Source organism: Panthera pardus, unplaced genomic scaffold, assembly GCF_024362965.1.
Source record: "Panthera pardus isolate Hobbes unplaced genomic scaffold, ASM2436296v1 HiC_scaffold_10, whole genome shotgun sequence".
NCBI classification, from domain to species: domain Eukaryota; kingdom Metazoa; phylum Chordata; class Mammalia; order Carnivora; family Felidae; genus Panthera; species Panthera pardus.
Genome location: NW_026526655.1, coordinates 94,646,765 through 94,669,258, shown reverse-complemented (window position 1 = coordinate 94,669,258; position 22,494 = coordinate 94,646,765). Strand labels below are relative to the sequence as shown.

The following is a 22,494-nucleotide window of genomic DNA, read 5'->3' as shown; positions in this document are numbered from 1 at the left end:
GTCAAAGGAATCTTTGCCTATCTCAATGTTGTAAAGACAGCTCTGCTTTTCTCCATGAGAATATCTTTTTATTCCAGGGCCATTTGTTGAAAAGATCATTCTTTCCCTACTAAATTGCAGTAGCTCCTCTGTTGTAAAATGAAGTATAAATGGGAATCTATTTTTGGACTCTTAAGTTTTATTGAACTATTTGTCTTTATGGTAGTACTATACCATCTTAATTACTATAGCAAAGTAAATCTTAAAATCAGCTGGTATATTTTCCATCAAAATTATTTTAGGTATTTTAGGTCCTTTGGATTTCATATTACTTTTAGAATCAGCTTGTCAATTTCTACAAAATACCTGCTGGGATTTTAATTAGGATTATATTGAATATATAGATTTGAGGAGAATGACATCTTACTGCTGTTGCGTCTTCCAATCCATGTACATTTAGCTCTATTTAGGTCTTTAATCCCTCTTATCAATGTTTTGAAGCGTTCTTAGGTAGAGTTCTTGCTATTTTTCATTAAGTGTATTCCTAGAGAATTGATTTGTTTTTGATGTTGTAAGAGTGGTATTTAAAAAAAATTCATCCCCCAGGTGTTTACTGCATGTATATAAAAATACAGATGCAGTCTGTTAAGTGTCTGACTTTTGATTTGGGCTCAGGTTGTGGATCTCATGGTTCGTGGGATCAAGCCCCATGTTAGGATCTGCACTGACAGCACAGAGCCTGCTTGGGATTCTCTTCCCCACCTCTTCTCTGCCTCTTCCCTGCTCTCTCTCAAAATAAATAAATATACTTCAAAAAAATACAGATGGTTTTTGGGGTGCGTGGGTGGCTCAGTTGGTTAAGTGTCCAACTCTTGATGTCAGCTCAAGTCTTGATCTCAGGGTCATGAGTTCAGGCTCTGTGTTGGGCTCCATGCCCAGCGTGGAGCCTACCTAAAAAAATACAGATGGTTTTTGTATATTGATTTTGAATTCCACAACATTATAAACTCACCAGTTAGTTTTAGTAGTTTGTAGGTTGCTTTGACTATTCTAGGTACATGTCAGATCATTGTGAATGCAGACAGTTTTATTTCCTTCTAGTCTACATGCTTATTTATTTTTATTGTCTGATTGGGGCCCTCAGAGGTTGTTTTTGATGAATCACTAGATTAATATTGGACTAAAGTTGTCATTTCTGAGTGTAATCATAAATATACACCATACTTAAATTTGTTATTAAAGGACTGTATCATAATGGAAATGAAGGAGGCAGGTTACAATGTTGTTTTTCAATTGAACTAATTATCTTAAAAAGTTTATTTGGGAGACAGAACCTAGATACCTCCTCTTTAATGAATACAAACAAATCCTTCTTGAACTGGCTATTCATAAGGTTTCCAGTGGTACCCAGAATCCAGAGTAGGGTCAGATAATGTTTCTTTATATCATTTAAAAAGAATGTTTCACCTTTTTTGCAAGCTTAACAAATAGGCTTACCTCTCGTTTCCTGGGCTTCTTCCTTGTCTGTACGTTTAGACTTAACTGCGTTATAGTGGGCGTTCCTCATAGTACACCATATTCTTACGTATATCATTATAATGCTTATTACAGTTTGAGAATTTTGGTATCAGCCATAGATGTTTTAATTTAATACAGGTTAACCACACTTTAGAGAAACTTAACATATAAAAAGTATAGTTTCTGATATGTACCATACAAGTGATTTTTCTCTTAATATAAAAAGATTGCTATTTAATATATTTACATAATAAGATACCTTTGAGACATTTAAAATACGATTTAACTCAATTCAGAATTATGAATACTTTGCCAGCAACAAATATAAAACACTTGAGTATTATACATAAGGTATGGTTGTAAAACACTTTTTATAAAAACTCAGTAATGAACAAAATCATTCCTTACATATTTTATATCTAATTTGGGACTGTCTGTGGTTGGCAAATTGCTGGGTTGGTATTTTCTGCCTCATAGTGGTGCTATGTTGTAATGACTATATACCTCTCCAGTGGAAAGAATAACTATGGGAGATTCAGGGCCCATGGGGAAAATTCTTTTTTATGATTATGTTGCATAAGTGAGGGGACTCTTTGGGACTTTTAATTAAAATGTTTTCCAGTCAAGGAGTTGCAGTTGAAATGAAAATATTTGAATACCAAAGCTTGATAAAGATGCTTGCAAAAACATGTTAAGTAAGTGCTACAAATGTCATGTCACTTAAATTGAGTCTACAAACTGCTTTTTTTATTAAGCTGTTTCTGATGTCTAATAATGTGGTGCACTATATAGTGATGTTATTGGATTTGAGATTTTTAGAATAAAAGTATATTTTATTGCCTTGTATTTTTTCTAAATTTTAAAATTGATAAAATTTAATCATTTTTAGCTAAATGTAACCAGATTCTGCTAATGGTAGGAATTTTTTTTTTGTATGTTAGAGGCATGGAATTTACTGTATATTATTTTATATATTTATCTCAAAAATTATTTCAAAATTTTAATTTTGCATGTCACTTGATAGTTGATATTCTAAGGGAATTTTCTTTTTAAAAATGGGTATTTTTCCATTGTTAAATATAGGGTGTATTTACTTCTGGCACATGGGAAGAGAAATCAGATGAAATTTCCTTCGCTGATTTCAAGTTCTCAGTCACTCATCATTATCTTGTACAAGACTCCACTGACAAAGAAGGAAAGGATGAAGTATTGGAAGGTAAGTTGTTACTAATTATCTTTATTTTATTTTATTTTAGTTTTATTAATGTTTGTTTAAGAGAGAGAGAGTGTGAGCGTGTAGGGGTGGGGCAGAGAGAGGGGGAGAGAGAGAATCCCAAGCAAGCTCTGTGCTGTCATTGCAGAGCCCAATATAGTGCTCGATCCCATGAACCATGAGATTATGACCTGCCCCAAAATCAGGAGTCAGGCATTTAACCCAACTGAGCCACCCAGGTGCCCTGTGTTACTAGTTATTTTAAACTAATGACTGTAAGAGTGATTATAATTTTGAATTATGAATTTAGTTCTCTTCATTAAGTACTGTCCTCTGTGGGCGCCTGGGTGGCTCATTTGGTTAAGCATATGACTCTGGATTTCAGCTCAGGTTATGATCTCACGGTTCGTGGGTTCAAGCCCTGCGTGGGGCTCTGCACTGGCAGTGCAGAGCCTGCTTGTGATTCTCTCTCCCTCTCTCTCTGCCCCTCCCCTTCTCTCTCTCTCATTCAAGATAAATATATAAACTTAAATATATATATATATAAAGTAGTATCTCTGGAGATGTTTTACCTATGCAGAGTTGTTTCACCACATCTGAAACAGAGTATGATCTTTTTTGTTTTATTTTCAGAGTATGATCTTTTTAGAGGAATTTTTATAGCATCATTCATTTCAAAGCAAATATTTATTGAGTGCCTAACATGTTCTAGGTACTTTGCTAAGCTCAGTTGAATCCACAGTTATAAGAAATTTATGTTCCAATAGGGGAGATGAGGTCACAGCAGTAGGAGGTAGAAAGTGGTAAGTTCAGTCCCAGAGCACAGATAAAGTTCTTTAAACTTCTGCTGAAGTTTAGAGGAGATGTGGTCAGGTCTAATTGAGAGAGATCAGAGAAGGTGTAATGGAGAATTAAACCTGGATTTGAAGGATTTAAGAATAAAATTACTCTGGGGCACCTGGGTGGCTCGGTTGAGCGCCCGACTTAGGCTCAGGTCATGTTCTCACAGGTCATGAGTTCGAGCCCCATGTCAGGCTCTGTGCTTACAGCTTGCAGCCTGGAGCCTGCTTTGGATTCTGTGCCTCCCTCTCTGTCTGCCCCAACCCACTCGCATTCTGTCTCTGTCTCTCTCAAAAATAAATAAATATTAAAAAAATAAAATAAAATTACTCATTTGTCAGGATAGTGTTTTGGATATACCCCATAATTTGTCAGATCAAGTGGATTAAAATTCTGGCTTTTCTTCTTACTAGTTACTTGACCTTTCTAAGTCTGAATTATCTCACTTGAAAAGCAAAGTAATACCACCCAGCAGATTAATGGGAAGGTTTAATGAGATAGTATATATGAGCACCATATCAGGACCTCACCCATGCTAGGTACTCAGTAAACTTAGTGCTTATGATTGGTAATAGGTCACATTGCTCAAATCTCCGTAAATGGTGCTTATAGTTCATAGGTCAAATCATCCAAAATCTCTGTCCTGAGATAGAGTGGTATATAATAGTGAGTGAGCAAGGTGTTAAAACAGTATTAATTTTGCAGCTTTCAGTCAGATGCCCTTCTTAACTCACTCAAAAAATAAATACACAGAATGTGTGTTTAAATTTTTCAGGGCAATTGAAGGCATCATGCTAAGTGAAATAAGTCAGACAGAGAAAGACATTTATTATATGTTCTCTCTTATATGTAGAATCTAAAAAACAAAAACAAGAACAAAAACAAAACTCACCAACCTCATAGTTAAAGGGAACAGATTGGTGGTTCCCAGAGATGGAGGTTGGGGGGGGGGGGGGTGGGCAACATGGATGAAGAGAGTCAAAAGGTACACTCGTGGTTATAAGTAAGTCCTAGGAATGTAATTAATGTATAGCATGGCAACTATAGTTAATAGTACTGTATTGCATATTTGAAAGTTACTCAGAGAGTAAATCTTAAAAATTCTATGACAAGAAAATGTTTTTTAACTGGTGACAGATGTTGACTAGATTTATGTTGATCGTTTTGCAGTGTATACAGTTATCAAGTTGTTATGTCATACACATGAAACTAAGATAATGTTATATGTCAATTATACTTCAACTGAAAAAAATAAATTAAGAAAAAAAGTTTTTCTGGTCAATACAGATATTATTTGTAAGTATAGGCCTGAAATATTTGTGCCTTTTCTTGTATAGGAATAAAATTATATTACCTTTATTATTGGCATTCTTAGAAACAAAACAAGTAGATAGCATCCGCATTCAGATTTGTAAACTAGGGCAGATCACACTGACTATATATACACATAATTAAGACAATTTATACAGTAAAATAATTAAACCAGAATATGAATAAGTGTACTTGAGGAGGAAGGGGAAGAGGGAAATATATGCAGCTGGTGGGAAGTCTGATAATAGCCCAGAAAGTTCCAGTTCCAACATTTTGCTCATTAATGAAGCAAACTGTTAAAGGGAGAGAAATCTTAAGTGCTATTAATTTGAGGAACATCAAGAAGAAGCTGTTAAAATAAGGAGGCTTAGAATCAGTGTTTTTTGGTTTTTTTTTTTTAATGTTTATTTGTTTTGAGAGAGAGGGACAGAGAGAGTGTGGGATGGGGAAGGGTAGAGAGAAAGGGAGAGAGAAAATCTCAAGTAGGCTCCATGCTGTCAGTGCAGAGCCCAACATGGGACTCGGTCTCACAACCCATGAGATCATGACCTGAGCCGAAATCAAGAGTTAGACTCTCAACCGATTGAGATACCCAGGAGCCTCAGAATCCGTGTTTCTGAGATGAACTGTGGTCTGAGAGAAGATGAATGGATTTTAGTTAAGTCATTATTGTTGTATGTATGTATATGTACATATGTATATATGTATGATGCAGTTTGAATTTGGTTGTGATTGAAGCTGTACCTAGTGGTAGAAGTTACAAGTAAACCATCAATTCATTTAATTTGGAGATACACATTTAAAACTATATTTTCGGAGGTCAGAAGATTTGAGCACTGATAGTTTATTTTGTTGGAGTTGTTTGTTGGCTTTAGTTAAAGCATCAAGTCATTAGTGTTCTCCTATATACTCTTTTTTAAAAGGTAATTAAACATAAATTTGCTAAGGAATTATGACTATACAACAAAGGAAATGTTATAAATATTTTTTATGCTTTGAGTTTATTATGCATTTATAAATAAATAAGGATGATATACGTCAGTATCTTATTATAAATTAAAAGTGCTTAAAGATACATGGGTTATAAGTGGGAACCTGGTTAATGGTTTTATAAGAACACTTAAGATGGCCAGAGGCCAGCAAAGGCTGGCCATAGGAGGTGGTAAGGAAGTGACAGGACTGTAAGTAGTTTTGAAGAAAAGTAGAGACAAGGGCAGACCAAGAAGAAGAGATAAAACATGGCTTTCTAGTAAGGCTGAGGAACTGTTTGAGTCATGACATAGAAGAAAGGAAAATATTATAAACATGGGAACAATACTTAGAAGCTGGCTTTTTAGAAATAAAAGACATTGAGAGAGAGACATCTTTATTATATTTTATTTTATTTTTTTAATGTTTATTCATTTTTTAGAGGAAAAACAGAGCGCGAGTCAGGGAAGGTCAGAGAGAGAGAGAGGGAGACACAGAAACCAAAGCAGGCTCCAGGCTCTGAGCTATCAGCAGAATCCAATGCAGGGCTCAAACTCATAAACCATGAGATCATGACCTGAGCTGAAGTCGGATGCTTAACCAACTGAGCCACCCAGGCCCCCATGAGAAGGACACCTTTTTCACCCCAAATCTTAGAGATAGCCCTAGATATAAATCTTTAAGCAATTGCATAACTATATGGACTAGCAAGACGTGTTATGTAATACGATTTTTTTAAATCATGTTACAAAATTTTGCCTTAGAATGAACATACTAATTTTTTCATTATGAAATGTTTTTGTAGATGTTATTCCACAGTCTATGCAAGATTTGTTGTGTATGAATAATGACTTTCCTCCGAGAGCACATTGCCTGGTAAGATGGTAAGTATACATTTTACTCAGGTAACTTTTAGTATGTGTGTTGGGAGACCCCAAGACCTCCCCCAGGTTCAGTGATTTGTCAGGAGGATGAATAGAACTCAGCCCGAGGTTACACTTACTATGATTTATTATGCTAACAATATCAATCTAGAGAAAAGGTGCCCGAGGCAAAGTTGGAGGAAGTGTTTGAATCCTTTCCTAATGGAGTTACTCAGGATATACTTAAATTCCCTTAACAATAAGTTGTAACAACACATATGAAACATCTACCAATGAAGGTTGTTAGCGGCTCAGCTTTCAGGGTTTGTATTTGGGGGCTGGCACCTTCTGACCGGTACATAACAAAATTTCAGATTCCCAGAAGAAAAGCTGGTGTTCAACATAAACCACATTGTGTAGTTTAAGCACAGTAACTCTTATTGAAGAGTTTTTTGAGAACCTTCTCCAAATCCAAATTCCTAGGTGCCTGCCAAAGGTCAGCCTTGCAAGCAGGCCATTCTAAGGATAGTAGTCACAGGCCTGCTGTTTATTCTTTTCTGCAGTTTGTTTCATTATCTAGGGTAGAGCCTAACTATAATTCTGATGACTAGCATGAAACATTTACTTACTGTAGAAAACTTAATGTGTATTATTGGAAATTAAATTGAAATAAAATGTTGATCTCAGTTACATGATAACATCATAACTCATCATATCTAAATTATAAATGTGATGGATTAATGTAAGAGGTACATCACACTTAAAAGGTCTTTATCTCATTTTGGTAGGGGTGGTATTGAAGCATACCACTACCAAAATGTCTCAAGTATGAGTGTATGGTCAAGAAAGGACACCTAGGTAAAATACATTTATATACTGGTTTTATGTTTGTCTGTTGGTATGAGTTGGTCTCTTGATTTTTTATTGAAGAATTTCAATAAAGGGGAAAATGATAATTTCTTTGCTTCTTTTTTTCTTCATTTCAGTGTGATTACTATAGCAAGTAGACTATGTAGCTTGCTTAAAAAAAAAAGAAAACTAATTGCAAATGCAAATAAACTGTATATTGTTTCATAAATATGCCTGTCATTTTAGTGTGAACTTTTAAAAACTGAATTTAAACAAGTATAAGAGGAATTTAATAAATTGCCATTTAATGTAATCAATCCAGATTCTCTTCGGATCTTTTAAAATGTGAATATATACATTTAAAATGGCAAAAGACCGGAAGGCAGCATGGTGTCATAGAACATGATTTTGCATGTACTCACTCATTCACCTCATTTACCATTAATTGAACACCTACTGTTTGGGCAGACAGTGAATGAGACATACTTATGTTGAATTTCTAGCTCAAGTACTTATTTTCAGTTTTGGGCAATTTTTCTGAGTTGGTTTCTATGTTCATAAAGACAGAGTAATAAATAATATGTACCTTTAAGAATAATTGTGATGATTTAGTAAGATAGTGGTACATAATGTGTTTATCAAAATTTGAATGCTGTTATAAAATCTCTGTTCAACCTTTTTTTTTTTGCTTCTAGATAGACATGTATTTTGAGGGAGCAGTGTATAACCCATACACTTTGACAACTGGTCCCCCCCAATTCATGTCCATTCCATAGGCAAAATATATTCATTCTGATCAACTGTTTAATATTTATTTCCCAAAATTGTGTTTGACACATATTTTTTAGTTTAAAAATAATTATTGAATGAGTGAGTGAAACCTTTCTATGTATTAATGCAGTACATGTTAGTGATCTATTTCTTTTTATATATTAATGAAAATCTCTTGTTAGCTTTTTTAACCTTTACATTTACTTTAAAAAATTTTTAGTTAAAATTAGTATATAGTTAAATTAACCTTTTTTTGATGAATAGTTCATTGAACTTCAACACATATGTATAGGGTTTTGTTTGTTTTAAATGTGTATTTATTTATTTTGAGAGAGATAGGGACAGCACAAGCAGGGAAGGGGCAGAGAGACAGAGAGACAGGGCAGTGTCAGCACAGAGCCTGACATGGGGCTTGATCTCATGAACTTTGAGATCATGACCTGAGCCCAAACTAAGTTAGATGCTTACCCAACCCAGTCACACACATGTTCCTATGTATAGGTTTCTTAAAACTACCACCACAATCAGAATATAGAACAGTTCTGTAACTTCCCAAAAAGCTCTTCTTGTCCATTATAATTTCCTGCAATCACTGATATATTTTTAGTTTTGATAGTTTTTTCCTTTTAAGAATGTCATAGAGATGGAATTATGTAGTAACTATTTGAGACTAGTTTCTTTTACTCAACATAATGCTTTTGAGATCCTTTGAAGTAATTCTGTATCAATAGTTTGTTCCTTTTTATTGCTGAGCAGTATTCTGTTGTCTGGATATATACTGGTTTGTTTATTCATTCACTCCTTGAATGACATTAGGGTTGTTTTTAGGTTTGGGCATTTATATTTATTATTTTTAAAGTTTATTTTTGAGAGAGAGAGAGAGAGAGAAAAAGAGTTTGTGAGCAGGGGAGGGGCAGAGAGAGAGGGAGAGAGAGAATCCCAAGCAAGCTTCCTGCTGTCAGCACAGATCCCAGTGTGGGGCCCGATCTCACGAACTGTGAGATCATGACCTGAGCTGAAATCAAGAGTCAGATGTTTGACTGAGCCACCCAGGCACCTCTAGGTTTAGGCATTTATGAATAGAGCTGTTATAAATATTTGTGAACAGATTTTTGTATAAAAGTACATTTTTAGTTCACTGGGATAAATGCCTAGGGTGAGATTGCTAGTCATATGGTAGGTGCATATTTTTAACTTTATAAGAAGTGGCCAAAATATACTATTGGGACTGCATCAAAATAAAAAGCTTCTGCACTGTGAAGGAAACAGCCAACAAAACTAAAAGGAAACACTCAGAATGGGAGATGATATTTGCAAATGACATATTTGATAAAGATTAGTATAAAAAATATATAAAAAGCTGGTACAACTCAACACCCAAAAAATAAATATCCTAATTAAAAAATGTGCAGACATGAACAGACATTTCTCCAAAGACACCCAGGTAACCAACAGACACATGAAAAGATACTCATCATCAAGGAAATGTAAATCAAAACTACAATGAGAATATCATCTCATGCCTGTCCGAATGTCTAAAGTCAAAATCACGAGAAACAGTAAGTGTTGGTGAGGATATGGAGAAATAAGGAATCCTCTTGCACTTTTGGTGGGGACGTAAACTGGTTCAGCCACTGTGGAGTACAGTAGGGGGTTCCTCAAAAGGTTAAAAATAGAACTACTCTACAATCCAGTAATCACACTATTGGGTATTTACCCCCTAAAAATAGAAACACTAATTCAAAGGGATGGATACATGCACCCTTATGTTTATAACGGCATTATTTACAATAGCTAAGATATGAAAGCAGCCCAAGTGTCCATTGATAGAAGAACAGATAAAGAAGATATGGTGTGTGTGGTGCACACACACAGACACTGGTATTATTCAACCATAAAAAAGAATGAAACCTTGCCATTTGCAACAACATAGATGGAGAGAGAGAGGATATAATGCTAAATGAAATAAGACAAATACCATATGATTTCACTCATGGAATTTAAGAAACAAAACAAATGAGCAAAGGGGAAAAAAAAACGAAAACAGATGCTTGATTATAGAGAACAAACCAATGGTTACCAGAGGTGGGTGGGAGGATGGATGAAATAGGTGATGGAAATTCAGGAGTGCTTTTGTCATGATGAGCACTGGGTGACGTATGGAATTGTTGAATCACTATACACTTGAAACTAGTATAACATTGTATGTTAACTATACTATAATTAAAATAAAAACTTAATTAAAAAAAAGGAAAAACAGAAATGGCCAAACTGATTTCCCGAGGGACTGAACAATTCTGCATTCCCACCAGCAGTGTATGAGAGTTTTAGTTGCTCTACATCTTCATCAACACTCAATGTCAGTATTTTTTATTTTAGATGTATTCTAATAGATGTATTGTCCTATCAGTTTATCAGTATTTTACTTTATGGGTCATGTTTCATGCTGTGTTTAAGAACTCTTTGCCCCAGGGTACAGAGGTTTCTGCTACTTAAAAAACAAAACAAAAACAAAACTTCAAAACAATTTTGATTTTTTTTCAATTTACAGAAAGTTGCAAAGATAGTACAGACTGATCTGCTATACCTTCAACCAGTTTCCCTTACTGTTAATAGCTTATATCACCATGATACGTGTGTCAGAACTGAGAAACTAACATTGCTCCCTTGTTATTTAACTAGTTTTTCCACTGAAGTTGTTTTAGGATCCAGGCATTTAGTCATCATGTCTCCGTAGTTTGTTTAGTCTCTGGTCTTTGAAAACATCTGTATTTCCTTAATTTTTATCTTCTTTACAGATTTAAGGAGTTTGGGTCAGGTATTTTGTTAAATGTCCTTCAGTTTGGGTGTGTCTCTTTTTGTTATGGTTATACTTGGGTTGTGGGATTTTGGAAAGAATACCACAGAGGTGAATTGCCATTTTCATCACATCGTATCAGAAGGACATGTTATCAATATGACTTAATCGCTAGTGATGTTAACTTTACCATGTGGCTAATCCTGTGTTTTATTCTAAAACTTTTACAGTTTGTATGTATATCTGTTATCGATTTCAAGTTAATTTTTGTGTAAGGTATGAGGTTTAGGTCAGGGTTCCTTTTTTGCAAATGAATGTTCATTTGTTCCAATATCATTTGTTGAAAAGAGCTTCCTTTCTCTATTGACTGACTTTTGCACCTTTGTCAAATACCATTTGGCCGTATTTATGTGGGTATATGTCTGGATGCTCTTGGTTTCTCTAGTTTTATTGTTATAAGTCTTGAAATTAGTGTGACTTTACAACTTTATTCCTCCTTTGCAAAGTTGTTTTGGCTTTTCTAGCTCCTTTGCTTTTCCATTTACGTTTTAGAATTGGTTTATCTATATCTACAAAAAGTTCTGCTGGAATTTTTATTGTAATTGCCTTAAATCTTTAGACAGTTTAGGGAAAGCTGATATCTCTGCTATGCTGACTCTTTCATTTGATGAACATAGTCTCTCCAGTTATTTAGGTCTTCTTTGATTTCTTTCATCGGTGTCTTACTGTTTTCAGCATATAGATCCTGTATGTTTTGTTAGATTTTTTCCCCCAAGTTTTTATTTAAATTCCATTTAATTAACATATGTTGTAACAGTAGTTTCAGGAGTAGAATTTAATGATTAATCAGTAACATACAACATCCAGTACTCATCACAGGTGCTCTCCTTAATATCCATCATCCATCTAGCCCACCTCCCCTCCAGCAGTTATCTATGGTTAAGAGTCTAGTTTATGGTTTGCCTCTTTTTTTCCCCTTATGTTCATCTGTTTTGTTTCTTAAATTCTACATATGAGTAAAATCACATGGTATTTGTCTTTCCCTGACTTACTTCGCTTAGCATTATACACTCTAGCTCCATCCAAGTCTTTGCAAGTGGTAAGATTTCATTCTTAATGATGGCTGAGTAATATTCGTGTGTGTGTGTGTGTGTGTGTGTGTGTGTGTGTGTATCTATATATATCTATATCTCCCACATCTTCTTTATCCATTCATTAGTTGATGGAAATTTGGGTTCTTTCCATAATTTAGCTCTTGTTGATAATGCTGCTATAAACATTGAGGTGCATGTGTCTCTTCAAATCAGTATTTTTGTATCCTTTGGGTAAACACCTGGTAGTTCAATTGCTGGATTGTAGGGTAGGTTCTATTTTTAACTTTTTGAGGAGCCGCCATATTGTTTTTCAGAGTGGCTGTACTAGTTCACATTCCCACCAGCGGTGTGAGAAGGTCCTCCTTTTTCCACATCCTCACCAACATCTGTTGTTTTCTTTGTTGTTAATTTTAGTCATTTAGACATGTGTGAGGTGATGCCTCATTGTAATTTTTCATTAGTATTTCCCTGATATGAGTGATGTTGAAAATATTTTCACATGTCTATTAGCCGTCTGTATGTCTTCTTTGGCAAATTGTCTACTCATGTCTTCTGCCCATTTCTTTCTTTTTTTAAAATTTTATTTAAATCCAAGTTAGTTAACATATAATAATGATTTCAGGAATAGAATTTACTGATTTATCACTTACATATAATACCCAGTGCACATCCCAACACCCAGTGCTCATTAATGTGGAAGTGCCCTCCTTAATGTCCATCACCCATTTAGCCCATCCCCCCACCCAACACCCCACCAGCAACCTTCAGTTCTCTGTATTTAAGAGTCTCTTATGGTTTGTGTCTCTCTCTGTTTTTATCGTATTTTTGCTTCCCTTCCCCTATGTTTATGTTTTGTTTCTTAAATTCCACATATGAGTGAAATCATGATGTTTGTCTTTCTCTGACTGGCTTACTTTGCTTAGCACAATACATTCTAGTTCCATCCATGTTGCAAATGGTAAGATTTCATTCTTTAAAAAAATTTTTTTTTAACTTTTATTCATTTTTGAGAGAGGGAAGGGAGACAGAGCATGACTGGGGGAGGGTCAGAGAGCGAGAGGGAGACATAAAATCTGAAGCAGGCTCCAGGCTCTGAGCTGTCAGCACATAGCCTGATGTGGGGCTTGAACCTATGCACTGTGAGATCATGACCTGAGCTGAAGTCGTACAATTAACCGAATAAGCCATCCAGGCACCCCTAATTCTTTTAGACCACCGAGTAATATTCCATTGTGTATGTGTGTATGTATGTGTACATACATACATACATAACCACATCATCTTTATCCATTCATCAGTTGATGGACATTTGGGCTCCTTTCATAATTTGGCTATTGTCAGTGGTGCTACTGTAAACATTGGACTGCATGTACCCCTTCGAATCAGCACTCCTGTATCCTTTGGATAAATACCTGGTAGTACAATTGCTGGGTCAGAGGGTAGTTCTATTTTTTATTTTTTGAGGAGCCTCCATACTGTTCTCCAGAGTGGCTGCACCAGTTTGCATTCCTACCAGCAGTGCCAAAGGGGTTCCTCTTTCTCTGCATCCTTGCCAACCTCTGTTGTCTGAGTTGTTCGTTTTAGCCATTCTGACAGGTATGAGGTGGTATCTCATTGTGGTTTTGATTTGTATTTCTCTGATGATGAGTGATGTTGAGCATTTTGTCATATGTCTGTTAGCTATCTGGATGTCCTCTTTGGAAAAGTGTCTTTTCATGTCTTTTGCCCATTTATTCACTGGGTTATTTGTTTTTTGGGTGTTGGGTTTGATAAGTTCTTTATAGATTTTGGATACTAACCCTTTATTGGGTATGTCATTGGCAAATACCTTCTTCCAGTTCAAAGGTTGCCTTTTAGTTTTGTTGATTGTTTCCTTTGCTATGAAGAAGCTTTTATCTTGATGAAGTCCCAGTAGTTCATTTTTGCTTTTGTTTCCCTTTCTTCAGGAGACGTATCTAAGTAAAGTTGCCACGGCTGATGTCAGAGAGGTTGCTGCCTGTGTTCTCTAGGATTTTGATGTTCTTCTATCTCACATTTAGGTCTTTCATCCCTTTTGGAATAATTTTTGGGTATAGTATAAGTAAGTGGTCCAGTTTCATTCTTTTGCATGTTGTTGTCCAGTTTTCCCAACACCGTTTGTTGAAGAGACTTTTTTCCGCTGAATATTCTTTCCTGCTTTGTCGAAGATTTGTTGACATATAGTTTTGGGAAATCCAAATCCATTTCTGGATTTTCTATTCCATTCTTTGATCTATGTATCTGTTTTTTTGCCAGTACCATACTGTCTTGATCACTACAGCTTGGTCATGTAACTTGAAGTTTGGAATTGTGAAGCTTCCAGCTTTGCTTTTCTTTCTCAAGATTGCTTTGGCCATTTAGGGTCTTTTGTGGTTCTGGACAAATTTTAGGATTGTTTGTTTTAGTGCTGTGAAAAATGTTGGTGTTTTGGTAGGGATTGCATTAAATGTGTAGATTGCTTTGGATAGCAAAGACATTTCAAGAGTATTTGTTCTTCTAATCCATTAGCATGGAATGTTTTACCATTTCTTTGTGTCATTTTCAGTTTCTTCCATAAGTGTTGTATGGCTTTCAGAGTACACATCTTTACCTCTTTGGTTAGGTTTATTCCTAGGTATCTTCCGGTTTTTGGTGCAGTTGTATATGGGATCAATTCTGTGATGTCTCTTACTGCTGCTTCATTATTAGTGTTTAGAAATGCAACAGATTTCTGTACGTTGATTTTGTATCCTGCAACTTTACTAAATTCGTGTATCAGTTCTAGCAATTTTTGGTGGGAGTCTTTGGGGTTTTCTACAGAGTATCATGTCACCTGCAAATAATGAAAGATTGACTTCTTCCTTGCCAATTTGGATGCTTTTGATTTCTTTGTGTTACCTGACTGTTGAGACTAGGACTTCCAGTAATTTATTAACTAACAATGGTGAGAATAGGCATCCCTGTCTTGTACTTGACCGTAGAGGAAAAAATTCTCCAGTTTTCCCCACTGAGGATTATATTAGCTGTGGGTTTTTTGTATATGGCCCTTATGATGTTGAAGTGTGTTCCCTTTATCCTTAACTTTGTTGACGGTTTTTATTAAGAATGAATGCTGTACTTTAACAAATGGCTTTTTCTGCATCTGTTGAGAGGATTTATGGTTCTTATCCTTTTTTTTTATTAATGTGGTATAGCATGTTGATTGATTTGTGAATATCGAACTACCTTTGCAGCCCAGGAAGAAATCCCACTTGATCGTGGTGAATGATTTTTTAATGTACTGTTGGACTCAATTTGCTAATATTTTGTTTAGAATTTTTGCACCCATGTTCATCAGGGATATTGGCCTGTAATTCTCTTTTTTAGTGGGGTCTTTGTCTGGTTTTGGAATCAAGGTAATGTTGGCCTCAGAATGAGATGGAAAGTTTTTCTTCCATTTCTATTGTTGGAACAGTTTGAGAATAGGTACTAACTCTTCTTTAAATGTTTGGTAGAATTCCTTCGGAAGCCATCTGGCCCTGGAGTTTTCTTTGTTGGGAGATTTTTGATTACTAATTCAATTTCTCTGCTGGTTATGAGTCTGTTCAGGTTTTCTATTTCTTCCTATTTCAGTTTTGGGAGGTTATATATTTCTAGGAATTTATCCGTTTCTTGAAAATTGCCCTGTTCATTGACATATAATTTTTCATAATATTTTCTAATAATTGTTTATATTTCTGTAGTGTTGGTTGTGATCTCTTCTTTCTTATTTGTGATTTTATTTATTGGGGTCCTTTCTCTTTGTTTTTGATAAATATGACTCGGGGTTTTTATCAATTTTATTAATTCAGAGAACCAGCTCCTGGTTTCTTTGATCTGTTGTACGGTTTTTGATTTCTTTTGTTTGATTTGTTTTGTTTCTATGACATTTATTTCTGCTCTATTCTTTATTATTTTCTTTATTCTGCTGGCTTTAGGCTTTATTTGTTTTTCTTTTTCTAGCTCCTTTAGGAGTAAGGTTAGGTTGCATATTTGAGATCTTGCTTATTTCTTGAAGTAGACCTGTATTGCTGTATACTTTCCTCTTATTACTGCTTTTGTGTCTCAAAGGTTTTGGATCATTGTGTTTTCATTATTGTATGTTTCCATGTTTGTTTGTTTGTTTTTTATTCTTTGATTTCCTGGTTAACCCATTCTTTCTTTAGTAGGACATTCTTTAACCTCCATGTATTTGTGGTCTTTCCAAATATTTTCTTGTGGTTGATTTCAAGTTTCACAGTGCTGTAGTTGGAAAACATGCATGGCATAATCTCAGTCTTTTTGTACTGGTTGAGGCCTGATTTGTGACCTGGTGTGTGATCTGTTCTGGAGAATGTCCCTTGTGCACTCAAAAAGAATGTGTAGTCTGTTGCTTTTGGATGAAATTTTTGAATATGTCTGTTAAGTCCATCTGGCCCCGTGTGTCATTCAAAGCCATTGTTTCCTTGTTGATCTTCTGCTTAGATGATCTGTCCACTGATGTAAGTGAGGTGTTAAAGTTCCCTACTCTTATTTTATTATTATCAATGAGTTCCTTTATGTTTGTTATTTACTGTTTTATATATTTGGGTGCTATCAGGTTGGGGACATAAACATTTTCAATTGTTAGATCCTGTTGGGTAGACCCCTTTATTATGATATTGTGCCTTTCTTCATCCCTTGCTGTAGTCTTTGGTTTAAAATCTAGTTTGTCTGGGGCGCCTGGGTGACTCAGTCGGTTAAGCATCTGACTTCAGCTGAGGTCATGATCTCACAGTTTGTGGGTTCGAGCCCCGTGTTGGGCTCTGTGCTGACAGCTCAGAGCCTGGAACCTGCTTCGGATTCTGTGTCTCCCTTTCTCTCTGCCCCTCCCCTATTCATGCTCTGTCTCACTTGGTCTCTCCAAAATAAACATTAAAAAAACTTAAAATTTTTAAAAATAAATCTAGTTTGTCTGATATAAGTATGGCTACTCCAGCTTTCTTTTGATGTCCATTAACATGATAAATGGTTCTCCATCCCCTCACTTTCAATCTGCAGGTGTCTTTAGGTCTATAATGAGTATCTTGTAAGCAGCACAAAGATGGGTCTTGTTTTTTAATCCATTCTGACACCTTATGTCTTTTGATTGGAGCATTTAGTCCATTTATATTGAGTGATTGTTGATAGATAGGAATTTAGTGCCATTTTATTGTTTTTTGTTTTATTGTTGTTTCTGGAGATTTTATGTGTTCTTTTCTAATCTTTGGTGCTTTTGGTCTGTCTTTCCCACTCAAAGAGTTCCCTTTATGTAAAAAAAATTTTTTTTAATGTTCACTTTTGAGAGAGAGAGAGAGAGAGAGAGAGCGAGCGCAGCACATGAGTGCATGTGTGAGCAGGAGAGAGGCAGAGAGAGAGAGAAGGAGGCACAGAATCCGAAGCAGGCTCCAGGCTCTGAGCTCTCAGCACAGAGCCCAAAGTGTAGCTCGAACTCACTAACAGCGAGATCATCACCAGAGCCAAAGTTGGACGCTTAACTCCCTGAGCCACCCAGGCACCCCCAAAGAGTTCCCTTGCGGGGCTGATTTAGTGGTCATGAACTCCTTTAGTTTATTTTTATCTCGGAAACTCTCTATCTCTCTTTCTGTTCTGAATGGCTGCCTTGCTGGATAGTTTTCTTGGCTGCATATTTTTCTCATTCAGCACATGGGTAACTCGCCTGCCAAGTTTCTGTGGAGAGATCTGTTGCTAACCTTATTTTTAAAAACTTTCCTTGTAAGTTAGGAACTTCTTTTGTCTTGCTGCTTTTAGGACTTTTTTCTTTATCTCTGGTTTTGCAGATTTATGCTATGTCTTGATGTTGGCCTGCTTTTATTGATGTTGATGGGAGTTCTCAGTGCCTCCTGGATTTGTATGCTGGTATTTTTCTTTTCTTCTTTTCAGCTTCATTATTTTCCATAATTTTATCTTCTTTTCTTCTTTTCAGCTTCATCATTTTCCATAATTTTATCTTCTATATCACTTATGCCTTCCTCTGCTTCTTCCATCGTGTGGTCCTTATATCTAGTTGGTTTTGAATCTCAATTATTGCACTTTTCATTTCAGCCTGACTAGTTTTTAGGTCTTTTATCTCTGAGGTAAGGGACTCTGGTGTCTTCTATGTTTTGTCAAGCCCCGCTAGTATCTTTACGTTGTTTTAAATCCTGGATCAGGCATATTACTTGTATCTGTTTTGATTAGATCCCTGGCCATGATCCCTGTGTCCATATTCTGTGTGTTAGGTCTCTGTCTTCTTCTGTGTGTTAGGAAAGCTTGTTATGTTTCTTGCTCCAGAGTGTAATGGCTCTATGAAGAGGTCTTATACTGTCCAGGGCCTGGTATTTCAGGGAAGTGTCTCTGGTGTATGCTGTGTGCACTGTGCTGCAGTGTTTTGGCTGCTCTTTCCCTAGGTCAGTCCTCTGCAGAGTTTCTCCTTGCATGCAGTAGGGAGTGCTTGGACTTTGGCTAGAGTATGGCAAGGTTTAACTAGGCATGTTCTGTTGTGCTTGTTAAAAGAGACCTGATGCTTTTCCCACTAGAGCTGAAGTTTTACAGAACTCTGTAGTCAGTAGACATACAGGAGGTTTGTGCTGGTCTTCTGGGGGCAGGGGTCACTGCTCTGGTTCTCAGGAACACTTGCCCAAGAAAAGCAGCACCTGTAGAGTGCAGGGGAGTGGGTCTTGATGTAAATAGTTTAGGTGCTGCCACTGTTGGTACTGTCTGCTTACTGAGGTTAGTTTATGCTGAGGTCCAGGAGTGAGAAATGGCGCCAGCCCTCTCCCTTATCCCTGAGAGCGGAGTTCGTGCTCACTGCTATTCAGGAAGCCCTCCCAGATGGCAAGCAATCTCCCCTTGTGTGTCCCAAGCTTCCCTCAACGTCGCTACCTTCGCCCTGTGTCTGAGCCATCTTCTTGCTTGGCAGGGTGGTGCATACATGTTTTTCCTAGCCATGCCAGCTGAGTTTTAAAACTCCAGATTTTAGGGAATTGCTGTGGCAAGGACCTGTGCTGGTTCTCTGGAGAGGGTTTTGCCATGCTGGGACTGATGCAAGTTTGTCCCAGAGGGGCAGTTCAACAAAAGCACAAGGCTGTGGAGTTTGGAGTAAAGTTCAGCAAAGAGCTGCTGTCCAGATTAGCCACCCTCAGCCAGTGTCTCTGTACCTATGCTGAGGGGTAGGGGAGCATAATGGCACCTGCTGGCTCTTCTGTCTCTGGAGGGGCAATGCCACCTCTCCCAGATGTACTCTATAAAGAGGGAAACATCTCTCCCAGTGCTTCCCAAGGGAACCTTAGATCGTGCCATCTGCTCCCGGGCTCTCTGCCCTCCTTCTCCATAGGAGCAGAGGGGTAGGGGAGTGTAATGGTATCTGCTGGCTCTTTTGTCTCTGGAGAGGCAATGCTACCTCTTCCAGATGTGCTCCAAGAAAGGGGAGCCATCTCTCCCACTGCTTCCCAGGGGATCCTCAGATTGCGCCATCTGTTCCTGGGCTCTCTGCCCTCCTTCTCCACAGGAGCACTGCAGCACCCTCAGGGCTCAGTACCAGCCATGGCATAGACTTCTAAAACTCTAGTCTTTGAGCTCCACTGGTTATAAAAACTCATGGTAATCAGCCCCTCTCCTTTTCCCAGTCAGTGGCTTTGAGGAAGTGTTTTCCTTGTGTGATCCCCTGTGTGTACCCCTCCCTCCCTCCCTCCCTCCCTCTCTCTCTCTCTCTCTCTCCCTCCCTCCGTCCCTCCCTCCCTCCCTCCCTCTCTCTCTGTCTCTCACCTGTCCTGCCTCTCTCTGTGACCAGGGCTCCCTCCCCCTCCATAGTGCTGTTCTCCCCCAAAACATGTCTCTGCTCCTCCTAACTTTGATGATGTTGCCTCTTGTCTCTCTCTGGTTGTGCATTTTGTTCTGTCCTCAGATTGATTGTACAGAATGATTTGATATTTATCTGTGTTCAAGGGAAGAGGCAAGCATAGGGTCCTCCTACTACTCTGCCATCTTAGCTCCTTCTCTTTGTTTTATCAGATTTATACATAATTATTGCTTTCTTTTTTCTTAGGCGCTATCGTTACGGTATTTAAAAATTTTTTCTTTCCAGCTCTTTGTTGCTAGTATATAGGAATATGATTTTTGTGCATTCATTTTGTATTCCATGACTATGAAATCCAATTATTAGTTGTAGGAGGAGTTTTGTAGTGTCTTTTTGGTTTTCCAGGTAAATAGTCACATCTGTGAAACAGGTATAGTTCTATTTCTTTCTTTACAATCCCTTTTGTTTCTTGCCTTTTTATTTATGATTCACCTTTTTATTTTTTTAGTGCAAAAGGTGATTTTATTAAAGCATGGGGACAGGACCCATGGGCAGAAAGAGCTGCCTGTGTCTTGCTTTTTTAAACTGGCTAAGACTTCCACTAAAATACTGAATAGGAGTGGTGAGAGTGGACATTTTTGCCTTGTTCCTGATCTCAGAGGGAAAACATTTAGTCCTTGACCATTAAGTGTACTGCTAGCTGTAGATTTTTCATGGATGCTCTTTATCAGGTTGAGAAAATTCTGTTTCTAGTTTGCTGAGTTTTTGTCATGAATGGATGTTGAATTTTGTCAAATGCTTTTTCTGCTTAAATTGATACGATCATTTGTTTCTTTAGATTTTTAATATGGTGTTTCTTTACATTGATTTTTGGATATCTAACTATATGTTCCCAAGATAAACCACACTTTTTTGTGGTATAATTTGTATTTGTGCTTATATGTATTGCCGGATTTGATATGCTGTTATTTTGTTGAGGACTTTAATGACTGTATTAATGAGGAATATTGGTTTGTAGTTATCATATACAGTAGTACCCCCACTATCCTCCTGCAGTTTTGCTTTTCATGGTTTCGGCTCCCTCAGGTCACCTGCAGTCCAGAAACAAATGATCTTCTGATGTATCAGAAGGTCATTAGCAGCCTAGTACTATGTCAGAGTGCTTGTATCATTCATCTCAGTTGATCTCATCATGTAGGCGTTTTATCATCTCCCATCACAAGAAGAGAGAGTATAGTACAATAAGATATTTAGAGAGAGAACATTCACAAAACTTTTATTACAGTATAATTGTTCTGTTATATTATTAGTTATTGTTACTGATCTCTTACTGTGCTTCATTTATAAATTTGTCATATGTGTATATAGGAAAAAAGTCTGTGTACAGTTTGGTACTATCCGTGGTCTCAGGCATCTACTGGAAATCTTGGCATGTATTGCCCATTGATAAGGGACTACTGTACTTTATCTTGATATCAGGGAAACGCTGACCTTATAACATGAGTTGGGAAGTATTTTGTTCTGTTTTCTGGAAGAGATTGTGTAAAATTGATGTTATCTTTGAATGTCTGGTAGAATTTTCCATGCAAACGTTCTGGGCGTGAAGTTTTCATTTCATTGAAGTAGTGGTCCCTTTTGGGGTTTGGGCTTTAAGCAGAAGTCTCAGTTCCAGTTTCTTGCCTGATATATACACCCATATCCCTGAGGGGCCATTCAGAACATTACCACCTCTGTGTTGCTTGGGTTGATGGAAAGTCATGTACATACAGTGCTTGAATCAATCTGTAGGTTATAGAAGGAAGATGGTTTGTGGAGAGATTGATGACATCATTGGAAAGATAGGCAGCTTCCTACTCCCAGTGCTTTATAAACAAGGATATAGTGGAGGGTAATACCTGAGTAATGTGCTTCTGAAATTATAGTTTCCAGACTTTATTTATATTTGTTATGAGGCTGGGGTATTCTTAGACATAGCCTAGCCTGGATGCATGCCCGAGACTACCTCCCCTGGACTGGGTATACCTTATCAGTCTCAGAGTTACATAATTCACATTGTCACTACTAGGATAAAATACATGGTATTCGCAGATGTTTTTTTTTAATGTTTATTTATTTTTGAGAGAAGGAGAGCACAAGGGGGGAAGGGGCAGAGAGAGAGAGAGGCAGACACAGAATCTGAAGCAGGCTTCAGGCTCTGAGCTTTCAGCACAGAGCCCCTCAACTCAGGGCTCACAGGGCTCACAGGCTGAAACTTGGGAAAGGCGAGATCATGACCTGAGATGAAGTCAGATGCTTAACCGACTGAGCCACCCAGGCAACCTTGCAGTTCAGCCCTGTATTTTTAAACATTGTCATATTTTATAAGGTATTTAGGTGTGTTTGGGGGGAAGGGGAGGGTCTGTGTCTTGCCAGTGTGCCACACTGCTTCCATTTTTAAAAATTTGATCTTTCGTAAAGGTTAGAAGGCTAGCAATCAAACT

General features: G+C 37.1%; 1 protein-coding gene across 5 annotated transcripts in view; it reads left to right on the top strand.

Annotated features, from left to right (window-relative positions):
• The window catches only part of RAB3GAP1 (RAB3 GTPase activating protein catalytic subunit 1), a 112,663-nt gene that overhangs the window by 20,491 nt on the left and 69,678 nt on the right, over positions 1 to 22,494 (top strand). For all 5 annotated transcript variants that reach the window (XM_019454592.2, XM_019454583.2, XM_019454600.2 and 2 more), the window contains 2 exons: positions 2,581 to 2,713; positions 6,636 to 6,714. In XM_019454592.2, coding sequence (XP_019310137.1) covers positions 2,581 to 2,713; positions 6,636 to 6,714 — 212 coding nt within the window. The remainder of the gene's footprint in view (positions 1 to 2,580; positions 2,714 to 6,635; positions 6,715 to 22,494) is intronic.